The sequence below is a fragment of the Mytilus californianus genome, unplaced genomic scaffold (genome assembly GCF_021869535.1).
Source record: "Mytilus californianus isolate M0D057914Y unplaced genomic scaffold, xbMytCali1.0.p SCAF_3, whole genome shotgun sequence".
Lineage (NCBI taxonomy): Eukaryota > Metazoa > Mollusca > Bivalvia > Mytilida > Mytilidae > Mytilus > Mytilus californianus.
This window is the reverse complement of record NW_026262679.1, coordinates 87,674,375-87,697,188: the sequence shown is the minus strand read 5'-3', so window position 1 is coordinate 87,697,188 and position 22,814 is coordinate 87,674,375. Positions and strand designations below refer to the sequence as shown.

The 22,814-nt window shown below is 31.7% G+C and overlaps 1 protein-coding gene across 3 annotated transcripts in view; it reads left to right on the top strand.

Annotated features, from left to right (window-relative positions):
- LOC127735318 (uncharacterized) overlaps positions 1-19,875 on the top strand; it is a 42,414-nt gene extending 22,539 nt beyond the window's left edge. For all 3 annotated transcript variants that reach the window (XM_052245469.1, XM_052245467.1, XM_052245468.1), the window contains 5 exons: positions 588-2,750; positions 5,824-6,016; positions 7,430-7,676; positions 8,188-8,331; positions 9,772-19,875. In XM_052245469.1, the coding sequence (XP_052101429.1) occupies positions 588-2,750; positions 5,824-6,016; positions 7,430-7,676; positions 8,188-8,331; positions 9,772-9,900 (2,876 nt within the window). In that variant the 3' untranslated portion in view covers positions 9,901-19,875. The remainder of the gene's footprint in view (positions 1-587; positions 2,751-5,823; positions 6,017-7,429; positions 7,677-8,187; positions 8,332-9,771) is intronic.
- Positions 19,876-22,814: the final 2,939 nt, after the last annotated feature.

Here is a 22,814-nt window from a genome sequence, read left to right as displayed (position 1 = left end):
TTCTTTGGAAACAAGACAATCTTTAATATTCATTTATAGAGAGCAAACCTTTTTTTCAAATGGACAGAACAATAGCACAGCTATAATGACGTGTGTGGAAAATTTTATGATGCTAATATCTTGAGTTTAATGAAATTATCTCTTACTTGCAGATAATAAATTTCTGCCATATATCCTTAGTCTGCTTTGTAAAACTCCATCATAAATTAAGGAATTTTTATAGTACATATGATTAGAAGTTACCACTGCAGATGTTGTGCAGACCGGAAGTGATTGTTTTTCAATTAACCTTATGTCAACTGATGCAAAAGTAGGGTCAGTTGTAGTGAAGTCAGAACATGAAATTGGTTTATTGTTTTAACCACACAATGTAGGAAGGAACTACTTTACAAGGATTTCTGAAATTTGGTTTCAGGGTTTATATGAGTCAGCTATACTGTGTGATGTGTCATCACTCAACAACTTCATGTTTACCTTATACTTTTAGTGGGGCGGGGGTATCATTAGTGAGCAGTAGCTCACAGATTCACTTGTCCAATTTAACTTCTGTTTTGATAATGGATTATCTTTCTTTGATATATTTTTAGACTGGGTAGTACCTGAGAAGCCAGAGTCTGAAAACAGTGAACCAGACACGTCAGAAGATGATTTTGTCAACGAAGAGTTCTTTAAACAGAAAAGATTAGAAGCATTCAGTAGTAATACATTAAAACCAATATCAAAAACTGACAATCCTATCGTATTACACTCCAGATCAGTTGCCTCACTGCCCATGAGGTCTTATAGTTTACCAGCAGAATATTCAAATGATACTCCTCAGTTACCAGCTAGACCACACCGGAATAAACCAGTCACAGCTGATACCTCAGAACCTCAGTACAGTCAAGTTAACAAGTTTAAACCTAAACCAGAAGCAGATTCTGAAGACGTTTATGAATCAGCATTTGATTTTGATGATCAGAGTTCACAATCTAATCATTCAAATAGAAATACATTAACTGAACAATCATATGATATAACTGATGATTCAGATGAAGGTTTATATGAGGCAGCTTTTGATGTTAAGGATACTCAACCTCTGTTCGAAAAAAAAATGTCTGATCCGATTGTTGAACTTCCAAAACGAAAGTCTAAATTAAAAGATATAGATGAACTTTCGTCTGAGAAAAGAAAAAGTCAGATCGCTGTGGAGGAAAATGTCTATTCGGGTTTTAACTGTGAAGAGCAAAATGATGATGGAAAATTTGTTGACAAAAAGGCTGACCTTGCTAATAACAATATAAAAAATGAAAACATTTACAGCAATACTAATTCTACAGACATTCCTGTGTCCAAGGGACATTCAAAAGAAAATACAAGTCAAAATCAAAATAAGGATCATATTTACTCCAATACTGATGCATGCATTATTGCTGAAGCTACATCAAAAGAAACAATGACTAATGACGAAGAGTCTCAAGGTACTGCTAGTCCCGTCAAACCCCCTAGAAGGAACTCTAGAAATGCATCAAAAAAGAAAGTAGATGCAGGCTATGCAAATTTTGATAAATTAGGAAGTAATAATCCCAAAAAGGTGACAGACAAACATGAACAGACAGTAGAAGCTGTTCCTCTACCTGTTAGACCTCTGGCTGTGAAGGAAAATATTTACGACTTTGGAAAATGTTTACCTCCTCCTGTGAATAAAAATGATCAATCAAAGTCTGAATTATATAGTAACTTGAATTCTATATCCCATGGCAGTGCTGATTTTAAGTTAAGTTCAAAATATGCAATTCCACCACCCTTGAATTTAAATTTTGATCATACAAGATCTGATTCCTCCTCACCTGAAACTCCTAGAAGACTAATTGATGCAATTAAAATGCCACCAAAGTTTGAACCTATATCAACCAAAAATGGACTTGAGGACTTACCACCATCACCAACCTCACCATCAACACCTGTCAATGATCCTGGTTTAGTGTTTCCTACTGTTCATAAATCAATAATAGATGTGACTGATATGTCTCATAAGAAGCAGTCAACCCCATCACCAAAACCTCGTCATTCCAGACCTACATCACACTCGCCAAAAATTAGACATTCTGACAAAGTAGTCAAGGAAGCACAAAATGTACCGTTACCCAAGCCAAGGCTCGCCTCTGGAAAACAGGAACGTCCACGGTCTTTGATAATGCCACAGCAGTATGACTACATGTCGTCTGTTCACCAACCTATACGAAAAAATACTGGAGAAGCATTATATTCACCTGTGTTAAATAAGAAATGGTTTGGTTCTCAACCAATGCCTGGAATAAGCTCTCACCCGAAAGCTGTTGTTGCTTCACAACCAATGTTAAATGTTAGCTCCAATCCTGCATCGAATATTGCATCTCAACCAGTATTAAAGACTGGATTTCAACCAATTTCTATGGAAACAACAGATGAAATTTATCAAGTGCCAAAAAGAGCCAGATCTGTAAAGCAAAAGCATGAACCCCAACCAACTTTCATTAGTCGTGATATTGAAAGTAATGCTCTTGGTTCCTCACCTAGCCATGATGGCTTCCAGTTTAATGTTCCAAAGAGACAGATGTCTGGTGATGATAATGAGGATGAAGACAATGATTCACATGATTATGAAGATGCCACTATGCGTCATGGTGAGCCACCCCTGCCACCAAGACGAACCACAGCAGCTGCTTTAAATAACCGTAGTCAGAGTGTGTATGTGCCATGTAATATTAACCCAGAAGCATCCAACAAAGGTAAGAATGTAAAGGTTAACTAAACTTGAAATTATAAATTTTTGGGCACTGTGGATTCATTTATTTTCGTGGATACCAGTTTTTATACGACAGCAAAATTTTTGCGGTCGTATAATGTTATGACATTCAAAGACATTTGGTTTCCAGACAATAACTTAAGAATAAGTGTATGGATCTCTTTGAAATTGTACCACAAGTTTCCATACCATAAAAGGAAAGGTTGGGATTGATTTTGGGGGTTTTGGCCCAAACCGTTTAGGAATTAGGGGCCAACAGACTAGGATTTTCTGGTTTTTCTGGACAATTACTTGAGTATAAGTCTTATGGATCTCTATGAAATTTTACCACAAGGTTCCATACCAAAATGGAAGGTTGGGATTGATTTTGGGGGTTATGGCCCTAACTAAAAAGGAGCCAAAAACAATACTTTTCTAATACTTTGTATAAATTGCTTATTTCTTGACCAATTTCAATGGGGTATAATTCAAAGTCTTGAATTCTTGGGGTTCTGTAATATGCTGAATCTAACCATGTATTTTGATTTTGGATTTTGGGCCCCATTTTTGAATTGGTCCAAATTGAGGTTCAAAGGGTCCAAAACTAAACTTTGTTTGATTTCATCAAAAATTGAATTCTTCTGGTTCTTTGATATGCTGATTCTAACCATGCATTTAGATTTTGGATATTGGACCATAAAAGGTAAATGTCCAATTTAGAATTTTTAAGTTCTTAGACCACATTCATTCTGTGTCAGAAACTATGCTTTGTCAAATATTTAATCACAACCCAAATTCAGAGCTGTATTGCACAATCATCAAATCTAATTTAAGAGAAGAAATTGTGTATAAATATAGTTTGAAATTTACTGTTCATTATTAGATATTATGGAAGACTTTGTATTAACATGATTAATGAGAAATGATAATTTTGAAATTGTTTTTTTCTTTTTTTTTGGTTAATATTTTTGAAGAACTTCATGGTAGAATTGTTTGTTATTCTGTATAAATTAATTTTCAGAATGCTATATATATATATTTTTTTTTTGATGAAGTGAATCCCTTTAAAAACTTTGCTAATATTGTCCATTGATAAATAAATAAAAAAAATTCTTGGTGTACTTGGATATGCTGAATCTAACCGTGTATTTAGATTTTGGATATTGGACCATAATAGGTAAACGTCCAATTTCAAAATTTTCAGTTATTTGACCACATTCATTCTGTGTCAGAACCTATGCTGTGTCAAATATTCAATCACAATCCAAATTCAGAACTGTATCAAGTGTGAATGTAGTGTCCATACTTGACCAAACTGTTCAGGGTTCAACCTCTGTGGTCGTATCAAGCTGTGCCCAGTAGAGCATTTTATTGCGAATTGAGAAAAAAAATTGGTTGATATTTGATTTTGTGGTTTTACTAAAGTTTTCAAACAAACCTATAGAAAATGTTTACTTCGTCGAACATTTAAATTTGTGGTCCACGTATACCCACATAATCCATGAAAATAAGTATCCCTTGAATTTTAATAAATCCACAATATTTTAAAAACAGGGAAGTTCTTACAAATAGAAGCATTAACGAGATAGAAGGCCTTACAAGGGGACACAAGTCAATTTTATTTTTTTTGTTTTTCTGGGAATATTTATTTTTTTAATGGGAAAAGGGGAAGGTGACAACACAATAGAAGCTATCATGTGTGTGAGGCTTATGAAAGAGTTTTTGATGAACAAAAATCCATTTTTGCGTTACTACTTCTCTTATTTACTTCCAATCAAAACAAACTCACTTTTTATGCCCCCGTCGTAGCGGAGGGGGCATTAAGTTTTACCCTTGTCCGTCCGAATGTATGTCCCAAAGTTGGTTTCCATTCTCTAACTTTAGTTTGCCTCAACCAAATGTTATGAAACTTATACGAAATGCTTATTACCACAAAATACAGGTCAAGTTTGAATTTTGGTGATGTCACTTTAACCGTTCTAGAGTTATGCCCCTTTACAAATGGAAAAATTGCTGAATTTTTCGTTTCCGTTCTCTAACTTAAGTTAGCCTCAACCAAATGTTATGAAACATATACACAATGCTTATTACCACAAAATACAGATCAAGTTTGAATTTTGGTGGTGTCACTTTTACTGTTCTAGAGTTATGCCCCTTAACAATTGGAAAAATTGGTGAAATTCGTTTCTGTTCTCTAACTTAAGTTTGCTTCAACCAAATGTTATGAAACTTATACACAATACTTATTACCACAAAACTGAGATCAAGTACAAATTTGGGTAGCACATTTTATCGTTCTTCAGTTATGTCCCTTTATAACTTGATATGCAAGCGGGGGCATCATCTGTGTCCAATGGACACATTCCCCATTTATTTATGTATGCAAAAATATATGTATAAATCAAACTGAATGTATTTAAGGTGTTTGTGATGGTAGGTTGTAATATTTTGGAGGTAAAGATTGCATTCATGCAATCAAAACCCTTATGTGGCTGGCTTGATAATTATCAATTAACCAGACCTTATCACTACCCTTTAGATAATCAAAACAAAGTGCATTGAGTTCAACCTTCTATAATCTATACAACCTATCCATGAATATTTGAAAATATGTATCAATGATATATATACTCAGATATTCAAAATTCAAATCAATGTGTATGTGTATAACTTTTCTTGTCAAGAAAATTACAGAAATTGTGCATGGTGCTTGAATCGAGTGTGTGTTCTACAAATATCAATGATGTCATTGTTTAAGTAATATTTAAAATGGAGTTATCTTCCTTTGTGTGTAATTGTAGTTGTACCAACAACAATATTATCTACATCCCTGTCTCAAATGCATAGTATTGCCTCCTAAAGCTTAATACAATATGATGTGTAACTTTTAGAGTTCCCACTGCTAAAATGAAATCAATTTTTATCCTTCATTGTTTACAAGAACTTTAAATTTATAATAACTTAATTAATAAACAGAAAGCAGAGCGCCATATTTTAAAATATTTATCCAGTAAGTACACTGAAGTATTGAACTATGAGTTTGATGATATCTGTCATATTCTAGTATATCTTTTTAGTGATTGTTAGACAGACATCCTTACGTGAGAGACAGAGGATTTCATCGGCACCAGGATTGGTGACTGTTCTGCCATTAAAACAAAGCGAAATAGACATTTTACAAGAGGAACAACAATCACATGGAATAATTGTTAAAATATCTCCTGCAGCTTGTCAAAAGATAGCTTTGGTGGACAGCTTTAATGGAGTGTGGTATGTATTTAGTTTGTCAAAAGATAGCTTTGGTAGACAGCTTTAATGGAGTGTGGTATGTATTTAGTTTGTCAAAAGATAGCTTTGGTGGACAGCTTTAATGGAGTGTGGTATGTATTTAGTTTGTCAAAAGATAGCTTTGGTGGACAGCTTTAATGGAGTGTAGTATGTATTTAGTTTGTCAAAAGATAGCTTTGGTGGATAGCTTTAATGGAGTGTGGTATGTATTTAGTTTGTCAAAAGATAGCTTTGGTGGATAGCTTTAATGGAGTGTAGTATGTATTTAGTTTGTCAAAAGATAGCTTTGGTGAACAGCCTTAATGGAGTGTCGTATGTATTTAGTTTGTTTAAAGATATCTTTGGTGGACAGCTTTAATGGAGTGTAGTATGTATTTAGTTTGTCAATAGATAGCTTTGGTGGACAGCTTTAATGGAGTGTGGTATGTAATTAGTTTGTCAAAAGATAGCTTTGGTGTACAGCTTTAATGGAGTGTAGTATGTATTTAGTTTGTCAAAGGATAGCTTTGGTGGACAGCTTTAATGGAGTGTGGTATGTATTTAGTTTGTCAAAAGATGGCTTTGGTGGATAGCTTTAATGGAGTGTGGAATGTATTTATTTTGTCAAAAGATGGCTTTGGTGGATAGGTTTAATGGAGTTTGGTATGTATTAAACATGTCTAAAGAAAGGCGGTATTTGAAGATGGCTTTAGTGGAGTGTGTCAAATATTCATGAGTAAATGACTTACCTTTTGCCAAATGAATGCAAAATTGCAGAATTAAACATATAAGAATACTGTAACATTTATTTTTACATGGCTGGTCATAGAATTATATAACAAATACCATTAGGTAATCAGAAGTGTATTCATGAAAAAGATTGTCAGTTCAATAAAATTATATTTTAAATTTCTATTTTAATAAAAACATTGATGCGCTGTTACAATACAAGTTATTTTTATTGATTGTTATGTGTGTTGATATAAGTTAAAATACAGTAGACAATATTACAATCAATCTGTGATGACTTTTCACAATGATTCCTGGTGATTGCAATTGATTCAATTTGTAATATATGAGGGCGGAAGGACTTTTTTCAGGACATCAGGATGGGGCCTTTATTTTTTCTGGAATTCAGGGTTTACCCTTATTGGGACTTGGGAATTAATGATTAACTTTTCAGGATCTGGGATAGAATGCTATATTTTTTCCTGGAATTCAGGATTTAAGGTTTATTTTTTGGGGAATTTGGGATGACACCCCTCCTACCCCCCTCATATATGACAGAGTTATAATCTAGAGTGTTATCACTATAAATTACCAGCCATCATCCTATTTCACATCGAATCACTCAAAACCAACAAAAGGGATAACTCACTGATTCAGTTTGTCTTAACTGTAATTTGATTATTACAGGATTATAGGATGGGATTTTAAACATTATCCAAGGTTATCTGAGAGTATTCACATCGGTGATGAAGTTACAAAAATCAACGACCTCAGAGTAACTAACGCTCATATGGCAAAGAAAGCTTTAAAATCGTGCAATACAGAACAGATGGATCTGGTTATAAAACGTCTTCCTTATGCTAAAGTAATGGCCATACGACGACATCAGACCGGTGAAAACCTAGGATTACAACGTCTAGGAGGAACTGCTGAGGTAGGAATATTTATATTGCTAGGACAGAAAATTAGGTTAATGTAAAATTTTACCATTTAGTCAGTGTAAGGTTTTGCTATCATATGCATCCTTTAACACCTTGTTTGTGATCTGTCACAAACTTTGCAACTCTTTCCCAGGAAAATGGCTTTCATCATCCTAATGCAAGAAATAATTAAATTTTAGACTTCTGATCTTCATCTATAAATGTAGTAATGTCCATATGTTCAATTGAATATGCATCTGAAGCTAGATTTTCACTACAGATGTACCAATGATTTTTATTGTATTTTATTTATAAAAGTTCAAAATAGATATATTTTTAGAGCTGCTTGAGTTTTCAACATCAATCCTTCTATTAATGCTGTCATTGCTTTCATTTTAATTTATTGTAATTTTTTCTCATAATTAAATAAATATGATAGGACACATCTGTAGGATTACATTTTGTTTGTAGTTATCACATGATTAAAGTTATACTAGTTTGAGTGATTGTATCCTAATTTTTCAGATAACTTATGTGGATCCCTCAGGACTTACTGCTCAACATGGTTTGACGAAATATGCTCCGTGTGTGGAAAGTGATGGAACCTGTAACTGGTGGATTACAGAAATAAATAATAGGCCACTCAATTTGTCCTTTAAAGGCAATGAGGTAGGGATATGAATAAACACTCAATCTGTCCTTCAAGGCAATGAAGTAGGGATATGAATAAACACTCAATCTGTCCTTCAAAGGCATTGAGGTAGGGATATGAATAAACACTCAACCTGTCCTTCAAAGGCAATGAGGTAGGGATATGAATAAACACTCAATCTGTCCTTCAAAGACAATGAGGTAGGGATATGAATAAACACTCAATCTGTCCTTCAAAGGCAATGAGGTAGGGATATGAAATAAACACTCAATCTGTCCTTCAAAGGCAATGAGGTAGGGGTATGAATAAACATTCAATCTGTCCTTCAAAGGCATTGAGGTAGGGATATGAATAAACACTCAACCTGTCCTTCAAAGGCAATGAGGTAGGGATATGAATAAACACTCAATCTGTCCTTCAAAGGCAATGAGGTAGGGATATGAATAAACACTCAATCTGTCCTTCAAAGGCAATGAGGTAGGGATATGAATAAACACTCAATCTGTCCTTCAAAGGCAATGAGGTAGGGATATGAATAAACACTCAATCTGTCCTTCAAAGGCAATGAGGTAGGGATATGAATAAACACTCAATCTGTCCTTCAAAGGCAATGCGGTAGGGGTATGAATAAACACTCAATCTGTCCTTCAAAGGCATTGAGGTAGGGATATGAATAAACACTCAATCTGTCCTTCAAAGGCAATGGGGTAGAGATATGAATAAACACTCAACCTGTCCTTCAAAGGCATTGAGGTAGGAATATGAATAAACACTCAATCTGTCCTTCAAAGGCAATGAGGTAGGGATATGAACAAACACTCAATCTGTCCTTCTTTAACAAAAAAAGAAAGTAGTGGTTTCTGAAATCACTTCAAAATAAATTCCTACAGTATCCCTGCTTTTATATTACATACCTTGCTCTATGTTCATTTGAGTAACATTGCAACAGACTCGATACTAATATACTGTGATTTAAGAACTCTTATGGAGAAAATGCTAAGAGCAGTAGTTAGTGAAATAGTGTGTCACATTTGTTTCTAAAACATCATGGAAAAAATGAGTTCTCATGCATAGAATATAATACAATTTTATGTTTCAGCAATTAATCCTTTAATTTGAAATTTGACAATTTGATATTTCTTGTTTGATTTAAAATTTTCCTTTTTCAGTAAAAATGGAAAAAATTTGCTGAGCAATACAATAATGAATTTATACCAAAGTAAATTGGCAGTCCCCTTTATCCATTGTATCATTTTGAGATACTTCCATTACATTTATATTTACATGTAAATAGTACACCAGTATACATATAAATTATTTATTTTTCAGATTGAGGCTAAGTTAAATGTAAATTGTATACCTGTTTACAAATAATTCATTAATTTTCCAGATTGAGGCTAAGCTAAATATAGATAGTATACCAATATAAATATATATATAAATCCTTTATTTTTCAGATTGAGGCTAAACTAAATGCAGTAGGCAAAGACATTTCGATTGTTGTTCATCCATCTGATTTTATAAAGGAACTTAGAAGACAACTGAAAAAGATGAGAAACTTTAAAGATTTCTTGGCTGTGGCATAAACAGAATACCCAACTGAAAATGAATGTCAGCAATTCACAGTAAATGAAATGGAAATGTAATTATACATGACAAATACTGTCTGTGATCACTTTTATATAGTCCCATGTAACACAGTCTGGTAAAATGGATTTACCTTTAAAACGCTTGCCTCTGCACAACAAAAATTGTAATACTTCATTTTTCAGCTCACCTGGCCCGAAGGGCCAAGTGAGCTTTTCACATCACTTGGCGTCCATCGTCGTCGTCGTTAACTTTTTACATTTTGAACTTCTTCTAGAAAACCACTGAATGGAATGAAACCAAACATGGTATTAATGTTCCTTATGAGGTGCTGACCAAGTGTTGTTACTTTGTAGCTGATCCATCGTTAAAGATGGCCACCAGCGGGGGACTTCGTTTAACATAGGACCCTATGGACAATATATACAAATGTCTTCTTTTAGAGAACCACTGAATGGAATGAAACCAAACATGGCATGAATGTTCATTATGAGGTGCTGACCAAGTGTTGTTACTTTGAAGCCGATGCATCATCCAAGATGGCTGCCAGCGGGGGACTTCATTTAACATAGGACCCTATGGACAATATATACAAATGTCTTCTTTTAGAGAACCACTGAATGGAATGAAACCAAACATGGCATGAATGTTCATTATGAGGTGCTGACCAAGTGTTGTTACTTTGAAGCCGATGCATCATCCAAGATCCAAAATGGCTGCCAGCAGGGGACTTCGTTTAACATAGGACCCTACAGACAATACATACAAATGTCTTCTTTTAGAGAACCACTGAATGGAATAAAACAAAACCTTATGAGGTGCTGAATAAGTGTTGTTACTTTGAAGCCAATCCAACATCCAAGATGGCCGCCAGAGGGGGACTTAGTTTAACATAGGACCCTATGGGAAATACATACAAATGTCTTCTTTTAGAGAACAACTGAATGGAATGAAATAAAACATGGCGTGAATGTTCCTTATGAGTTGCTGACCAAGTGTTGTAACTTTGTAGGCGATCAATCATCAGAGATGGTCACCAGCGGGGACTTAGTTTAACATAGGACCCTATGGGAGATACATACAAATGTTTTCTTTTAGAGAACCACTGAATGGAATGAAACCAAACATGGCATGAATGTTCCTAATGAGGTGCTGGCCAAGTGTTGTTTATTTGTAGCCAATCAGTCATCCAAGATTTCTGCCAGCGGGGAACTTAGTTTAACATAGGACCCTATGGAAAATACATACAAATGTCTTCTTCTAGAAAACCGCTGAATGGATTGAAACCAAACATGGTATGAATGTTTCTTTTGAGAAGCTGACCAAGTGTTGTTACTTTGTAGCTGATTTGTCATTGTCCTTATTAAGTCATTTTCTACAATTTCAATGAATTTATTGGTAATTTCTGTAAAATTTACAAAAGTCTTTTGCTTTTATTACGGGGCCAATAGTAAACCAAATTTGGCCTCAATCATTATTAGGGTATATGTTATGATTTTAATCTATTTTTACTTGATTTCCAAAACCAAAGTAGAATCAGGTGAGCGACACAGGCTCTTGGGAGCCTCTAGTTTAATAATTCCATTTTTCTTCACATTATACATGAAAAATGAATCAACATTTAATACAAGATCATTATTAAAGGATGATTCAGTTTACAAAAAAATGTGACAAAGTAGATTTCTGCTTTTTGCTTTATCTTATTAAAAACTTATTTCAGAGTATATCATATTTATTCTATACACTCCCTCTTTTGAGATATCTGTGTTCTGTCTTTAATCTTCAATTCATTTTATTGGATTTAAGATTTTAAAGGTATTTTCAGCATAATCAAACATTTTATTGTCAGAAACATAGTTTATGTATGTCAGATAGTCCACGTAGATTCAAACATTATGTTTAGTACAGGAACTTAATAAACTGTATGGGTCACATTTTAGCATGATAAGTGCAATACAAGAATTTTAGAAAGTTACCGATGAAATGTTTGGGTTTTTGTGTTGTTAGGTTTTTTTCTTGGACACCATAATGACTAAAAGCAATGTGTGCAGATTTTTTTTTTATCTCCTTAGGAAGCATGTACTTAATTAAGAAAGCATAAGATTTTTTCATTGTTTTAAGCATGACATGAATGGACTTAATATTTCGCAACTGTTGCTCAGATATTACTGGAACATTTAACACACATCATGCAACAGTCACCTTTCTGCTGATCAACAGGGTCATATTGTTTAATTCCTCGATTTCTATGTAGTGGTTTGTAATATTATAGTATATTTAAGATTTTTTTAAAAGAGGAATACATCTTCTAGAATTATTTATTTATAGAATATATTTGTAGAAGCGCTAGCTCTTTCAGTATTATAAAATGATTATAGTTAAAGTGCTATGTTAGCCTTAAGCACTGTTTGCCATTTATACTAGCCCTATATACTGGTTTGCCATAAAGATATGTTATTTTTATATATTTTTAATGTTTAACTATTTTGACAATTGTACAGTTTATTGTTTCATAATGCATTCATTAATAACAGGCTATTATTTGAACTTGGAATTATTTTCAATTATGGAATTTGCATAATTTCTTGTGCTTGAAATTTTTAATAAATTCCATGTTTATTTGGTATTATAATGTTTTGAGCAGTTCATAACACTTCTCATACAATGTATTTTGTATAGATAGTGTTGTGCGCGGCACAGAACATTCTATTGAAAATGTACTATCTTCTTTGTAATAGAAAGTGTTGTGCGCAGCACAGAACATTAAAGTCCAAATAAACATGGAATTTATTAAAAATTTCAAACACAAGAAATTATGCAAATTCCATAATTAAAAATAATTCCAAGTTTAAATAATAGCCTGTTTAATGAGATCATCATATTATATGAAGAATTTGAATTGCTTATAAATGTAATACCTGTATTTTGAAACCCCATATTACAATTGTTAGTTGTTGTTAAATGAGAATGATGAAAAAATCTTCTATCAAATTTATTTTACACCGTATAAGTAATGCCATTTGAACAAAACATGAACGTATTTTATATTTGACTTTGGAAGAAAAAAAGTACTGTAAATTCAGAAATTATTGCGTGCATTTACTATTGCGATTTTTCAAGAATGGACAAAAATGCGAGAGTAATTATTGCACAGTAGATAGTACAGATATATGTATCAGAAATCAGAATGCGAGTTCTTATTATTAATGTGATAGTCACCCAGTCGCATTATTCGCATTAATAAAAACCTCGCAATCATTTCTGAATTTGCTGTATGCAATTTGACTTTGACATTTCAAAAATTACATTACATAAATTAAAAAAAAAAATTTCGTGGCAAGGTAATAATGTAATTATTAAAATTTTACAATTAAAACCACTATTAGACAGAATATTTCATAAAGAGCTATAGTTTTCACACTCATAGCCCATGTATATTATAAGAGGAAGACATTTCCATGGTAACTCTGGTGTTTGTAATCACAACTTCCAGACATGAACATAACTTTTGTTTTTATTACACTATAACAGTTGAGAAAACATGACTGTGTATGAACTGTCTATGGCAGTTGCAGCCAAATATATGATTTAACCATTAAATAGTTACATCAAAGTTGAAACTGATTTTTGGTTTGCTTATTTGATAGAAATATGTTGTTTTTGTATGTAGAAAATCTGTTGTAAAATTTTCTACTTAATTTTAGCTTTTGCTGTTTTATAGCTTAGCAAATCATTTACAATTAATTGTAAAGCTAGAATTAGAAGAGCACTTGTTGCATTCCATGATTACTGATAGGACTTATTCCAATCAGATAGTTTATTAGGGACCATAGTATTAAGTTAAATAAATATATCAGCATGACAAATAATCTGTAAAGTTTCATCCTTTGCTTCTAATTGGTAGACCTGTTTTAAGGGAAATAACTCTTTTAATTATTAATGTGTTTGTTATATGCAGTTTCATTAATGCTATAGGTCACAATCAACCATTCAATATTATGGGTGCAGCAATTTTATGAAGATAACATGGTATTCAGAATTAAGAGTATGGCTGATCCTGATTGGTCGAGGTGTGCACCCTGTATATTTTATTACTAGAGACTTCTTGCACTCTGCATTATACCAAAAGCAAAAGCAAAATAATATGTTTGGCAGAACTGAGAAGTCTTCAATACTATGATGAGACACATGTTTTTAAGTGCAAAATTGATCGACAAGGAAGTATAAGTACAAATTACATTAAGAAAAGCGACAGGAACCTATATTTTTTTGGACTAAAAAATACTGTCCTAATAATTATGCCCCACCTACGATAGTAGAGGGGCATTATGTTTTTCAGTCTGTGCGTCCGTTCGTTCGTTTGTCCGTCTGTCTGTCCTGCTTTTAGGTCAAGGTAGTTTTTGATGAAGTTGGAGTCCAATCAACTTGAAACTTAGTGACCATATTCCCTATGATATGATCTTTCTAATTTTAATGCCAAATTAGAGTTTTGACCCCAATTTCACGGGCCACTGAACATAGAAAATGATAGTGCGAGGGGGGCATCCATGTACTATGGACACATTCTTGTTTTTCTTTAAGTCTAGCAAGGTTTTGTTAAAAAAAATTCAACTTTTTAAAGTCTGTATCTTGAAAAAGGCTACCATTGTCACCTATGGAAAAGTTAATTGTATTTTGCAATCTATATAAGTATTGGCATAACACAGACTTATGATAATCTATGTTACATGGAAGCTTGGAAATAATTATGCAAATGGTTGAAACAAAACATAATAGTGATGTTTAAGAGTTATGTTCATTTATCCAGGTGTACCTCCACAAATCTTGAACTACATTTGGGTTACATAATGTATAGTTTGCAAATTTAAGGTGCTTACATGTAGTTTTTTTTTATTCATTAGAAAAAGATTTTTATTGTTGTTGTTTTTCACTTGTATAATAGTTCGAATGAAATTGGATGATATTTAAAGCCATGCAGGCATGGTCATTATTTTTTTTAATGTCTCAAAACTACAGCATACATACATTCACATATGATATATGTACATGTTGTCAATAAGCTTGTTATTTTATACAAGATTTCAGTGATGCTAATAGCACAGTGTAAAAATCATTTGTTACTACATTTTGTATGTCGAGAAAAAAAAAAGTTTCTCAATCTTTCTTGTCAATGGGACAAGAAAAACAATCCCACATTTTCTATTTAAGTATTTTTTTAAACGTTTTGTTTCAAATTAAAAGTTGAAAATATTTATAAAATGTCCATTAAAGAATAACCACATGGTCACATTGTGGTTTTATTCTGTTTTCCTTCCTATGAAATATTTTTTGCCAAAGTTGACAAATTTAATAACTTTAATGTGTCGAAAACACAGCTGGTTCTTCCTACTTAGCTGACCAATTAAGAATATTAGATTTGTCACATTTGGAATGGGGAAAAGAAAAGAATTTATGACGCAAGTCGAATACATGTACAATGTATATAATTTAATTTATTATGCAATACACATGTTTACAATTGTTCCCTTCTTTGTATCAAGTACAAGATTGGACGCTTAATTGCAAATTATGCAATAATTTCATGCCAAGTTACAACAGTAAAAAAATTATCACTGCCAGGTCAGTATATTTAAACACTTTTTCAAGACAGAGTTAAAAAAACACAAATCTTTCTTTAACATTTTTACCAATAACAGGTTCACAATTCCATTTAGTTCATACTGTAATACTATTGATACAGATTCCTTTATGTCTTTACCTTCTTATGGTAAGAATTTGACAATTTGAAAAAAAATATCTTAAATTTCAAGTCCTCAAAATAAGACTGAAATCATGTGAAAAACTTTCAGATGGTTGGTTTTACAAAATAAGGAGATGATGTATGATTGTCAATGAGACTACTATCTACCTGAAACCAAGGAATACTAATGTTTTAAGTCCCCTACCCCCCCCTACCGACGAAATCGAAGGGGACTTTAGGATTGCACTCTGTCTGTCTGTCTGTCTGTCCATCTGTCAGTCCGGCAAATCAGTTTTCCACACTTTTTTTCTTCGTGCTTGAAGATATTGATTTGATATTTGGTATATTGTTTATCACGACAAGTTTCAGATCAAGTTCGAATTTTGTTCCGGTCTGATGATTTTGTGCAGAGTTATGGTCCTGGGACTTAGAAAATTCACTCAAATAATCAGTTTTCCACAATTTTTTTTCGTCATGCTTGAAGATATTGATTTTGATAATTGGTATATAGTTTTATCATCGCAAGTTACAGATCAAGTTCAAATTTTGTTCAGGTCTAATGATTTTATGCAAAGTTATGGTCCTTGGACTTTGAAAATTCACTCAAATAATCAGTTTTCCATACTTTTTTTTGTCATGCTTGAAGATATTGATTTGATAATTGTTATATAGTTTTATCATGACAAGTTACAGATCAAGTTCGAATTTTGTTCTGGTCTGATGATTTTGTGCAGAGTTATGGTCCTTGGACTTAGTAAATTCACTTAAATAATCAATTTTCCATACTTTTTTTCGTCATACTTGAAGATATTGACTTGATATTTGTTATATAGTTTACACCATTACAAGTTATAGATCAAGTTAGCATTTTGTTCCAGTACAATGAATTTTTAGCCGGTAGGGGACTATGTATTGCCATGCAATACTCTCAAAATGCTTGTTATGCTTTATAATTAACAGATACATAATGTTTTCCTTAAATACAATTTCTGTAATAATAAGAATTTATTTTGTACACATAGATGTTTTTGGGCTGTTTATTTTGCTTTAATATAAGGAATTGGCCATAATACAACAAATATTTTCTGAAGTACTGCATCTTCAGAAACATTTAGACTTATTTGACTGACTGTTGAATTATGTAGCACTAGACATCATCCTTTTTTATCATGCAAAAATAAGTACAGAAATTTGTAATCTTTGAATCCTGAGACTGTACACATGCCTTTTTATTCACCATCACTGTACAATAAATAGTTAACAAGAAATGTCTCTTAAAAAGAAATGATAGCTCAAACATCTTTTTCTATATTAGAAAAAAGTTAATTTTGATATATGGTTTAAACATCTGATTAGTGACTGGTATTTTACAAAATCCACAACAAAGTTTAGTGATTTTATCAAATTCCTAAAAATTTAAAGAATTTAGAATCAATGTACAGTGTGTTTACAAAATCTCTAAATATTTCTGTAAGCAGATATTAAAAATCTAATGTAACATATATACTTTAGTATCATAATTTTACAGCTGCAGGTCAGGCTGATAATCCATAATAATTTTCATTTTTGTTTACATTATCATAATTTCAGTATAAAATAATTTTGTATATGTTTTTGTAGATGATTGAAGATATATAAGTAACTATATTTCTTTGTTTGTTACATATGATGCTTTGAGAAAAAGCAATTATTTTTAAACATCGGAAAAGAGGGAGATATGGTGTATTGATTCATGAAACAAAATCCATAAGCATGTTTAACAAAAGCAAGGGAAAATTACTTAATCAAAGCAAGGGAAAACACTTAATCAAAGCAAGGGAACATACTTCATTGCTGTCTTCATCTCTAAGTTAGTGATCTTTCTAGTTTCAGACATATTTAGAAATAAAAATTAGAGGTGGATTTGAAACCCAATCCTTTAAACTTGCATATTTTTTGTTGTTAATATTTTAGATAAGATGATCTGCCATAGCTTTTCATATTAAACCGCTGCATCTTGACATGATGGTTTATCATTAAACCAAGTCTGTAAATATAACACTTACTGATATATTGTATTTCTATAAATCGTTTTAAAACCAAATCTCTTATTCTATCCTTTAAATATTTTTTTTATAGCATACTGAAATCTTTTTATTCAAAATGGAGACTCTATTTGAGAGATCTGTAGCCTTTTTCACAAAAAATCTTACGATTTAAAATTGGTCGCAAATTATAATGAAATGTTGTTGAAATATTAGTATTTTTTCTTGTAAGACTTTTTGTGAAACTGATAGCAGAATGTTATCAGAGTCTACCTGGGTGACTGACTGTTTAGTTTACTCTTGATCCATATTTTCATAAATATGTTTTTTGGCATAATTAAATATGAGCAACAACCTTACCCAAAAAGATATTTTACCTACATCATCAAGAAGTTTAACGCCATAAGCTAATATGTCAAAATTCCAAATAATAAATTCTTATATCTGACAGACAAATGTCTTGTTTTTATCAAAAGGATAATATTTGATAGATTTATATTACTTTTTGATTTTCAGTTTCAATGGTAAAAAATTAAATGCCCATATCATGTCTTCTGCTATTTTAATTTCAGAACAAAATTTTGATTTCAAGAATAAAAAGTAAATTTGGGGAATAATGTTAAATCTAAATCTGAATGTTTGTGTTTTAAAGAGGTTGCAGTGAATCAATATTAGGAACAATAATGACTGGTGATTAACTTTTTTAAATACTATTATACCTTATTATCATGTATATCTACAAACTTGACAAAAATGTTTGCTTCATATATGCAAGTGAAAATGAATTCACTTTTGGTGAAAAAAATTAAGATAAGAATTTGGAATATATGTTAATTTTAAAAAAGCTTATCATTTTACTAGTTTATAATGTGCAGGCATAATTATGATTCATTAGTTTGCATGTGTTCCAAGATAGCCTCATGCCGAACCGGTACATGTTATTTAAACCATATGTATGTGGAATTTCTTTAGCAAAAGGGGAAAAAAAACATGATAGATATAGTTCCCTTAAACGAATAATTTGTACAAATAGTTGATATAAATAAAATGTGCTGGGAGGAAATTCATGAAATTTAGTCATCATAACGGATTGCTTTACAGTACCAAATAATATGCGATTGTATATGAACATGAACTAAGTTTTTTTAATTGTTATGATCAACAATTTTTTCTGTAGACAGAAAGGTTCAGCTGCTTTCAGTGTTTGATGATGTTTTAGTCCTTGCACACACATCATACTTGCACAAACACAGTACTTACACACACACCAGTACATGCACACACACAAGTAATTGCACACACACACCAGAAAAGTCTGTATTGTATTATTCGCAAGGTAGATTACATTCATGACAACTGATTTCCAAAGAAACAAATTAGTAAACTAATTTCATGAATTAATATTACAAGAAGGTTATTTTCAAATATATTTTTATACCATAATTATTTATACATTTTTGTTATTAAAGGATGTTTCCATACCAGTATTTTGGTTGGACCCTCTGAGAATCTCTTGATGTTTGTCCTCTTAATTAATAGAAACAGATAACAAAACTAGGTTTATTGTTAATAACTACTTTTTTTGTAAAATAAACTGATGATAGTTATTGCCAAAACTTTTTTTCATACAATACAGAGTGCTCAAAGGCTATTGGATGATTTCACTTATAAATACAGTTTATGAATTTAATTGATTGATTTTAATCTGGTTATGAAATGTTTTTAAAATTGAATAATTTCAATGCAAATAAAAAGTCAAATGAAATAAAATCAAATTGATAAAAAGGTTAGAATTCTGTTTATTTCCATGTCAAACACAGCGGGACCAGTAGATAAATATATATCTGACCAAAGAAATCAACTTTATAGGAGGAATAATCATTATGATAATAATCATTATGATTATTCACCAAGAAAAACAAGTTAGAAGAAATATTTCTACACTTTTATTGCATAAAATATCTGAATTGTTTACCTTTATTTGTTTGAAATAACAAAAGAGCACTGTAATTTTGTAACATGAATAAATGTGTTTTGTTAAAAAATTCATTTAAATACAGCTTTAGAAACTTATTGTTATTATGTTAAAATATATATGTTTTTTTTTTGGAAATAAATGTTATTTTTTCTAGAGTTTATGTGTAGTAAATGTATGAGCATTTAATGCATGTTATATGTTTTTTGCTATTAAACTATTCAGAAATTTAGAATTGCTTTTTATTTAATCTACTGGAAGCACTATTTGAGAGAAATAGATATATTCATTACCAACCCTAAAGACAATAGAATAATAAATGAAATGATTTCTATGAAACCGTGCCATAAATTACAAAAAGACTAAAGAGGAAATTTATCACATGTCATAATGAAATGACTGAAGAGGATTTTTCTTTGTAAGATTTCTCGTGAAAAAAGTCTCATTGAATTAATAGTATTCTGTTAAGAAAGGTTAACAAGGAAAAAAAAGTTTTTTATTTTCTTTAAATTTGCTCACCAGAAGCAAAGTACAATATGATACTTTATTTTAGACAACAGCAACCAATAAAGTATATGTACAAAGTACAAATTGTTTAAATATGTATAAGCACAATACATATATTTAATAGTCTTGTCAACGATTAACTGGTTAACCGGTTAAACGTCGGATAAACCAAATATCGAATACCAAAAATGCTAATCAGTTAACTGGATTTTTTTTTAATTTAATACATTTGTTTAAATGTGTATTGAAATCAATAATGCATTTTGTTGAATTTTGAAATGATTCAAGTGCTACTAAATTTGGTAGATCAATTGTCCAGTATATTGATTACCAGTGTTTACCTTGAAAACTTTCAAATTTTACAAAATTAATGAGCACAAAGACAACTTGTCTATTAGCTCGGGGCAAGACCTGAATTAAACATAATTAGCATACATGTATCTTGAACAGTTATAAGCTGATTAAATTTTACGATTAACTTCATAATTTCACTTTAATATTATGAAGACCTAAATTCAAATATGCCATCTCTATCATCCAAGGCATTGTCATATTTTAAACAAAGTGCAACTCAAAAATAATAAAATGCAAATTATGTGATTGGAATTAATGTATACTGAGTGGAACGAGTAACATGGCACGTCCAGTCTGTGTTTATGTTTGATGTTTTTCTGCTTTGTATCGATCTGATGAGTTTAGGCTTTTTCAAATGATTATTATAGTTTATTCTTATGTTGTGCTGTTACACCACTGTCCCAGGTTAGGGGGAGGGTTGAGCGCTCACAAACATATTTAACCCCGCCACATTCTGTATGTGCCTATCCCAAGTCAGGAGCCTGTAGTTCAGTGCTTGTCGTTGGTTCATATCTGTCATATTTGTTTTGCGTAAATTGTTTTGTTATAAATTAGGCCATTGGTTTTCTCAATTGAATTGTTTCATATTTTCCATGTCGGGGCTTTTATAGCCGACTATACGGTGTGGAATTTTCTCATTGTTGAAGGCCGTATGGTTGCCTATAATTGCTTACATCCACTTTATTTGAACTTTGGTGGATAGTTGTCTCATTGGCAATCATACCTCATTTCCTTATTTTTATATTAATCTTCTCAAAATGTAACACTTCACAGAATTTTCTGTGAGACCAGCAAAAAATGAAACGATCACCAGTTATACACTTTTTTAATTCGCAGAGTTCAAGAAGATTTTCATGTTCTCAATCTGAACTAATTTATCGCAAACGCCATAGTAGATATGGTAGTATTTGATTATCAAACGTAAAACTTCACCAGGAAAGCTCAAAGCCAAGCCCTATAATGCACAGGTATAAACTTCAATTCATCGTATGAAAAACCGTGCATTTGTAGAGTACTGTAGATAAGGCCTGTAAACATCAACTTTACTATCGGTTAATGGCTAATCTGTTCGATTTGACAACACTAATATTAAGTATAATACTTTCATTTTAAATTTTGCTTTTAATGAATTGGCCATTCAGTATTGGTCTTGTTCGCTCATCAATTTCTTTATTGTCTTCTTCAAAAGATCCATCGAATAATATGACACCAAACTCTCATTTAAAGTGTTGAACAGAGTGCTTTTAAATTTGTAGGGTTCAACTAAGCAACTAAACATTATGCTTACATGACAAGGTTAGAATGAGATTCTCAGTTTCTTAGCAAATTCTTTCATGTTTCTCTCTGTAATTGTCTGATCACATGTTCAAATCAAGTGCTGATATGCTGAAACTAGGTCATAATCTTATGATATTAGCCATGTTTGTCTATTCTGGGACGAAAATTGTATATAACTGCCTTATTATATGAAATTTCTGTCTATCCTATCTGAGATAACTATAACACAGTAATCTCAGGTCATATGTTCATTGTCATTTTCATGCTTCAGCTAAAAGTGAAAAAAATTGTAAATTATATTTGTCAAGTGAATTTATAACTTTTTATGAGTAATATGATAACTATATATATATATTTGGTACAGGGGGTCCTAATAAGGTCTATATGTATGTCAGACAGGGTCCACCTGATCTTGATCTCATTTTATGGAACAGTGATCAAGGTTAAGTTATCGTGTTTGTTTAAGGCCATATCTCAGATACTAGTCATGAGGTCAAAGATATTTGCTGAATGTAATGATTTTAAAATGTAAATGTCATATTATATTTTATGGTTTTGTCTGCTTCTCAGAAACTATAAACAAGATTAAGGCCAACAATATTAAGTGAATGGAATGATTGTAAGATGAACATGTCTATCTGACAGGTTTCATTTGACCCTGACCACATTTTCATTGATAATTGATCAATGTTTAGTTGTGATGATTAGGTCTTTTTCTCGGATAATATAAGCAATAAATTAACTATGATTGGCGTATAAAATGATTTGTAACGTTAACTTTAAAAGGCAAGGCAGAATACAAACAACCAACTTAAACAACACAAATGTTCTATTATGAAATCAAATGTAATCAAATTTACATCAATTTTTCTTAATGTAAATCAAGCAATATCCGGACTATAAAATTACAACAACTAAAATATCAAATGCCATTAATCCATGAAACATATTGTCCAACTAGAATTATCACTAATTATATAAATGAAGAAAACTCTCGTTCTCATTAACAAACTGTCTGCAACGAACTGATCACTT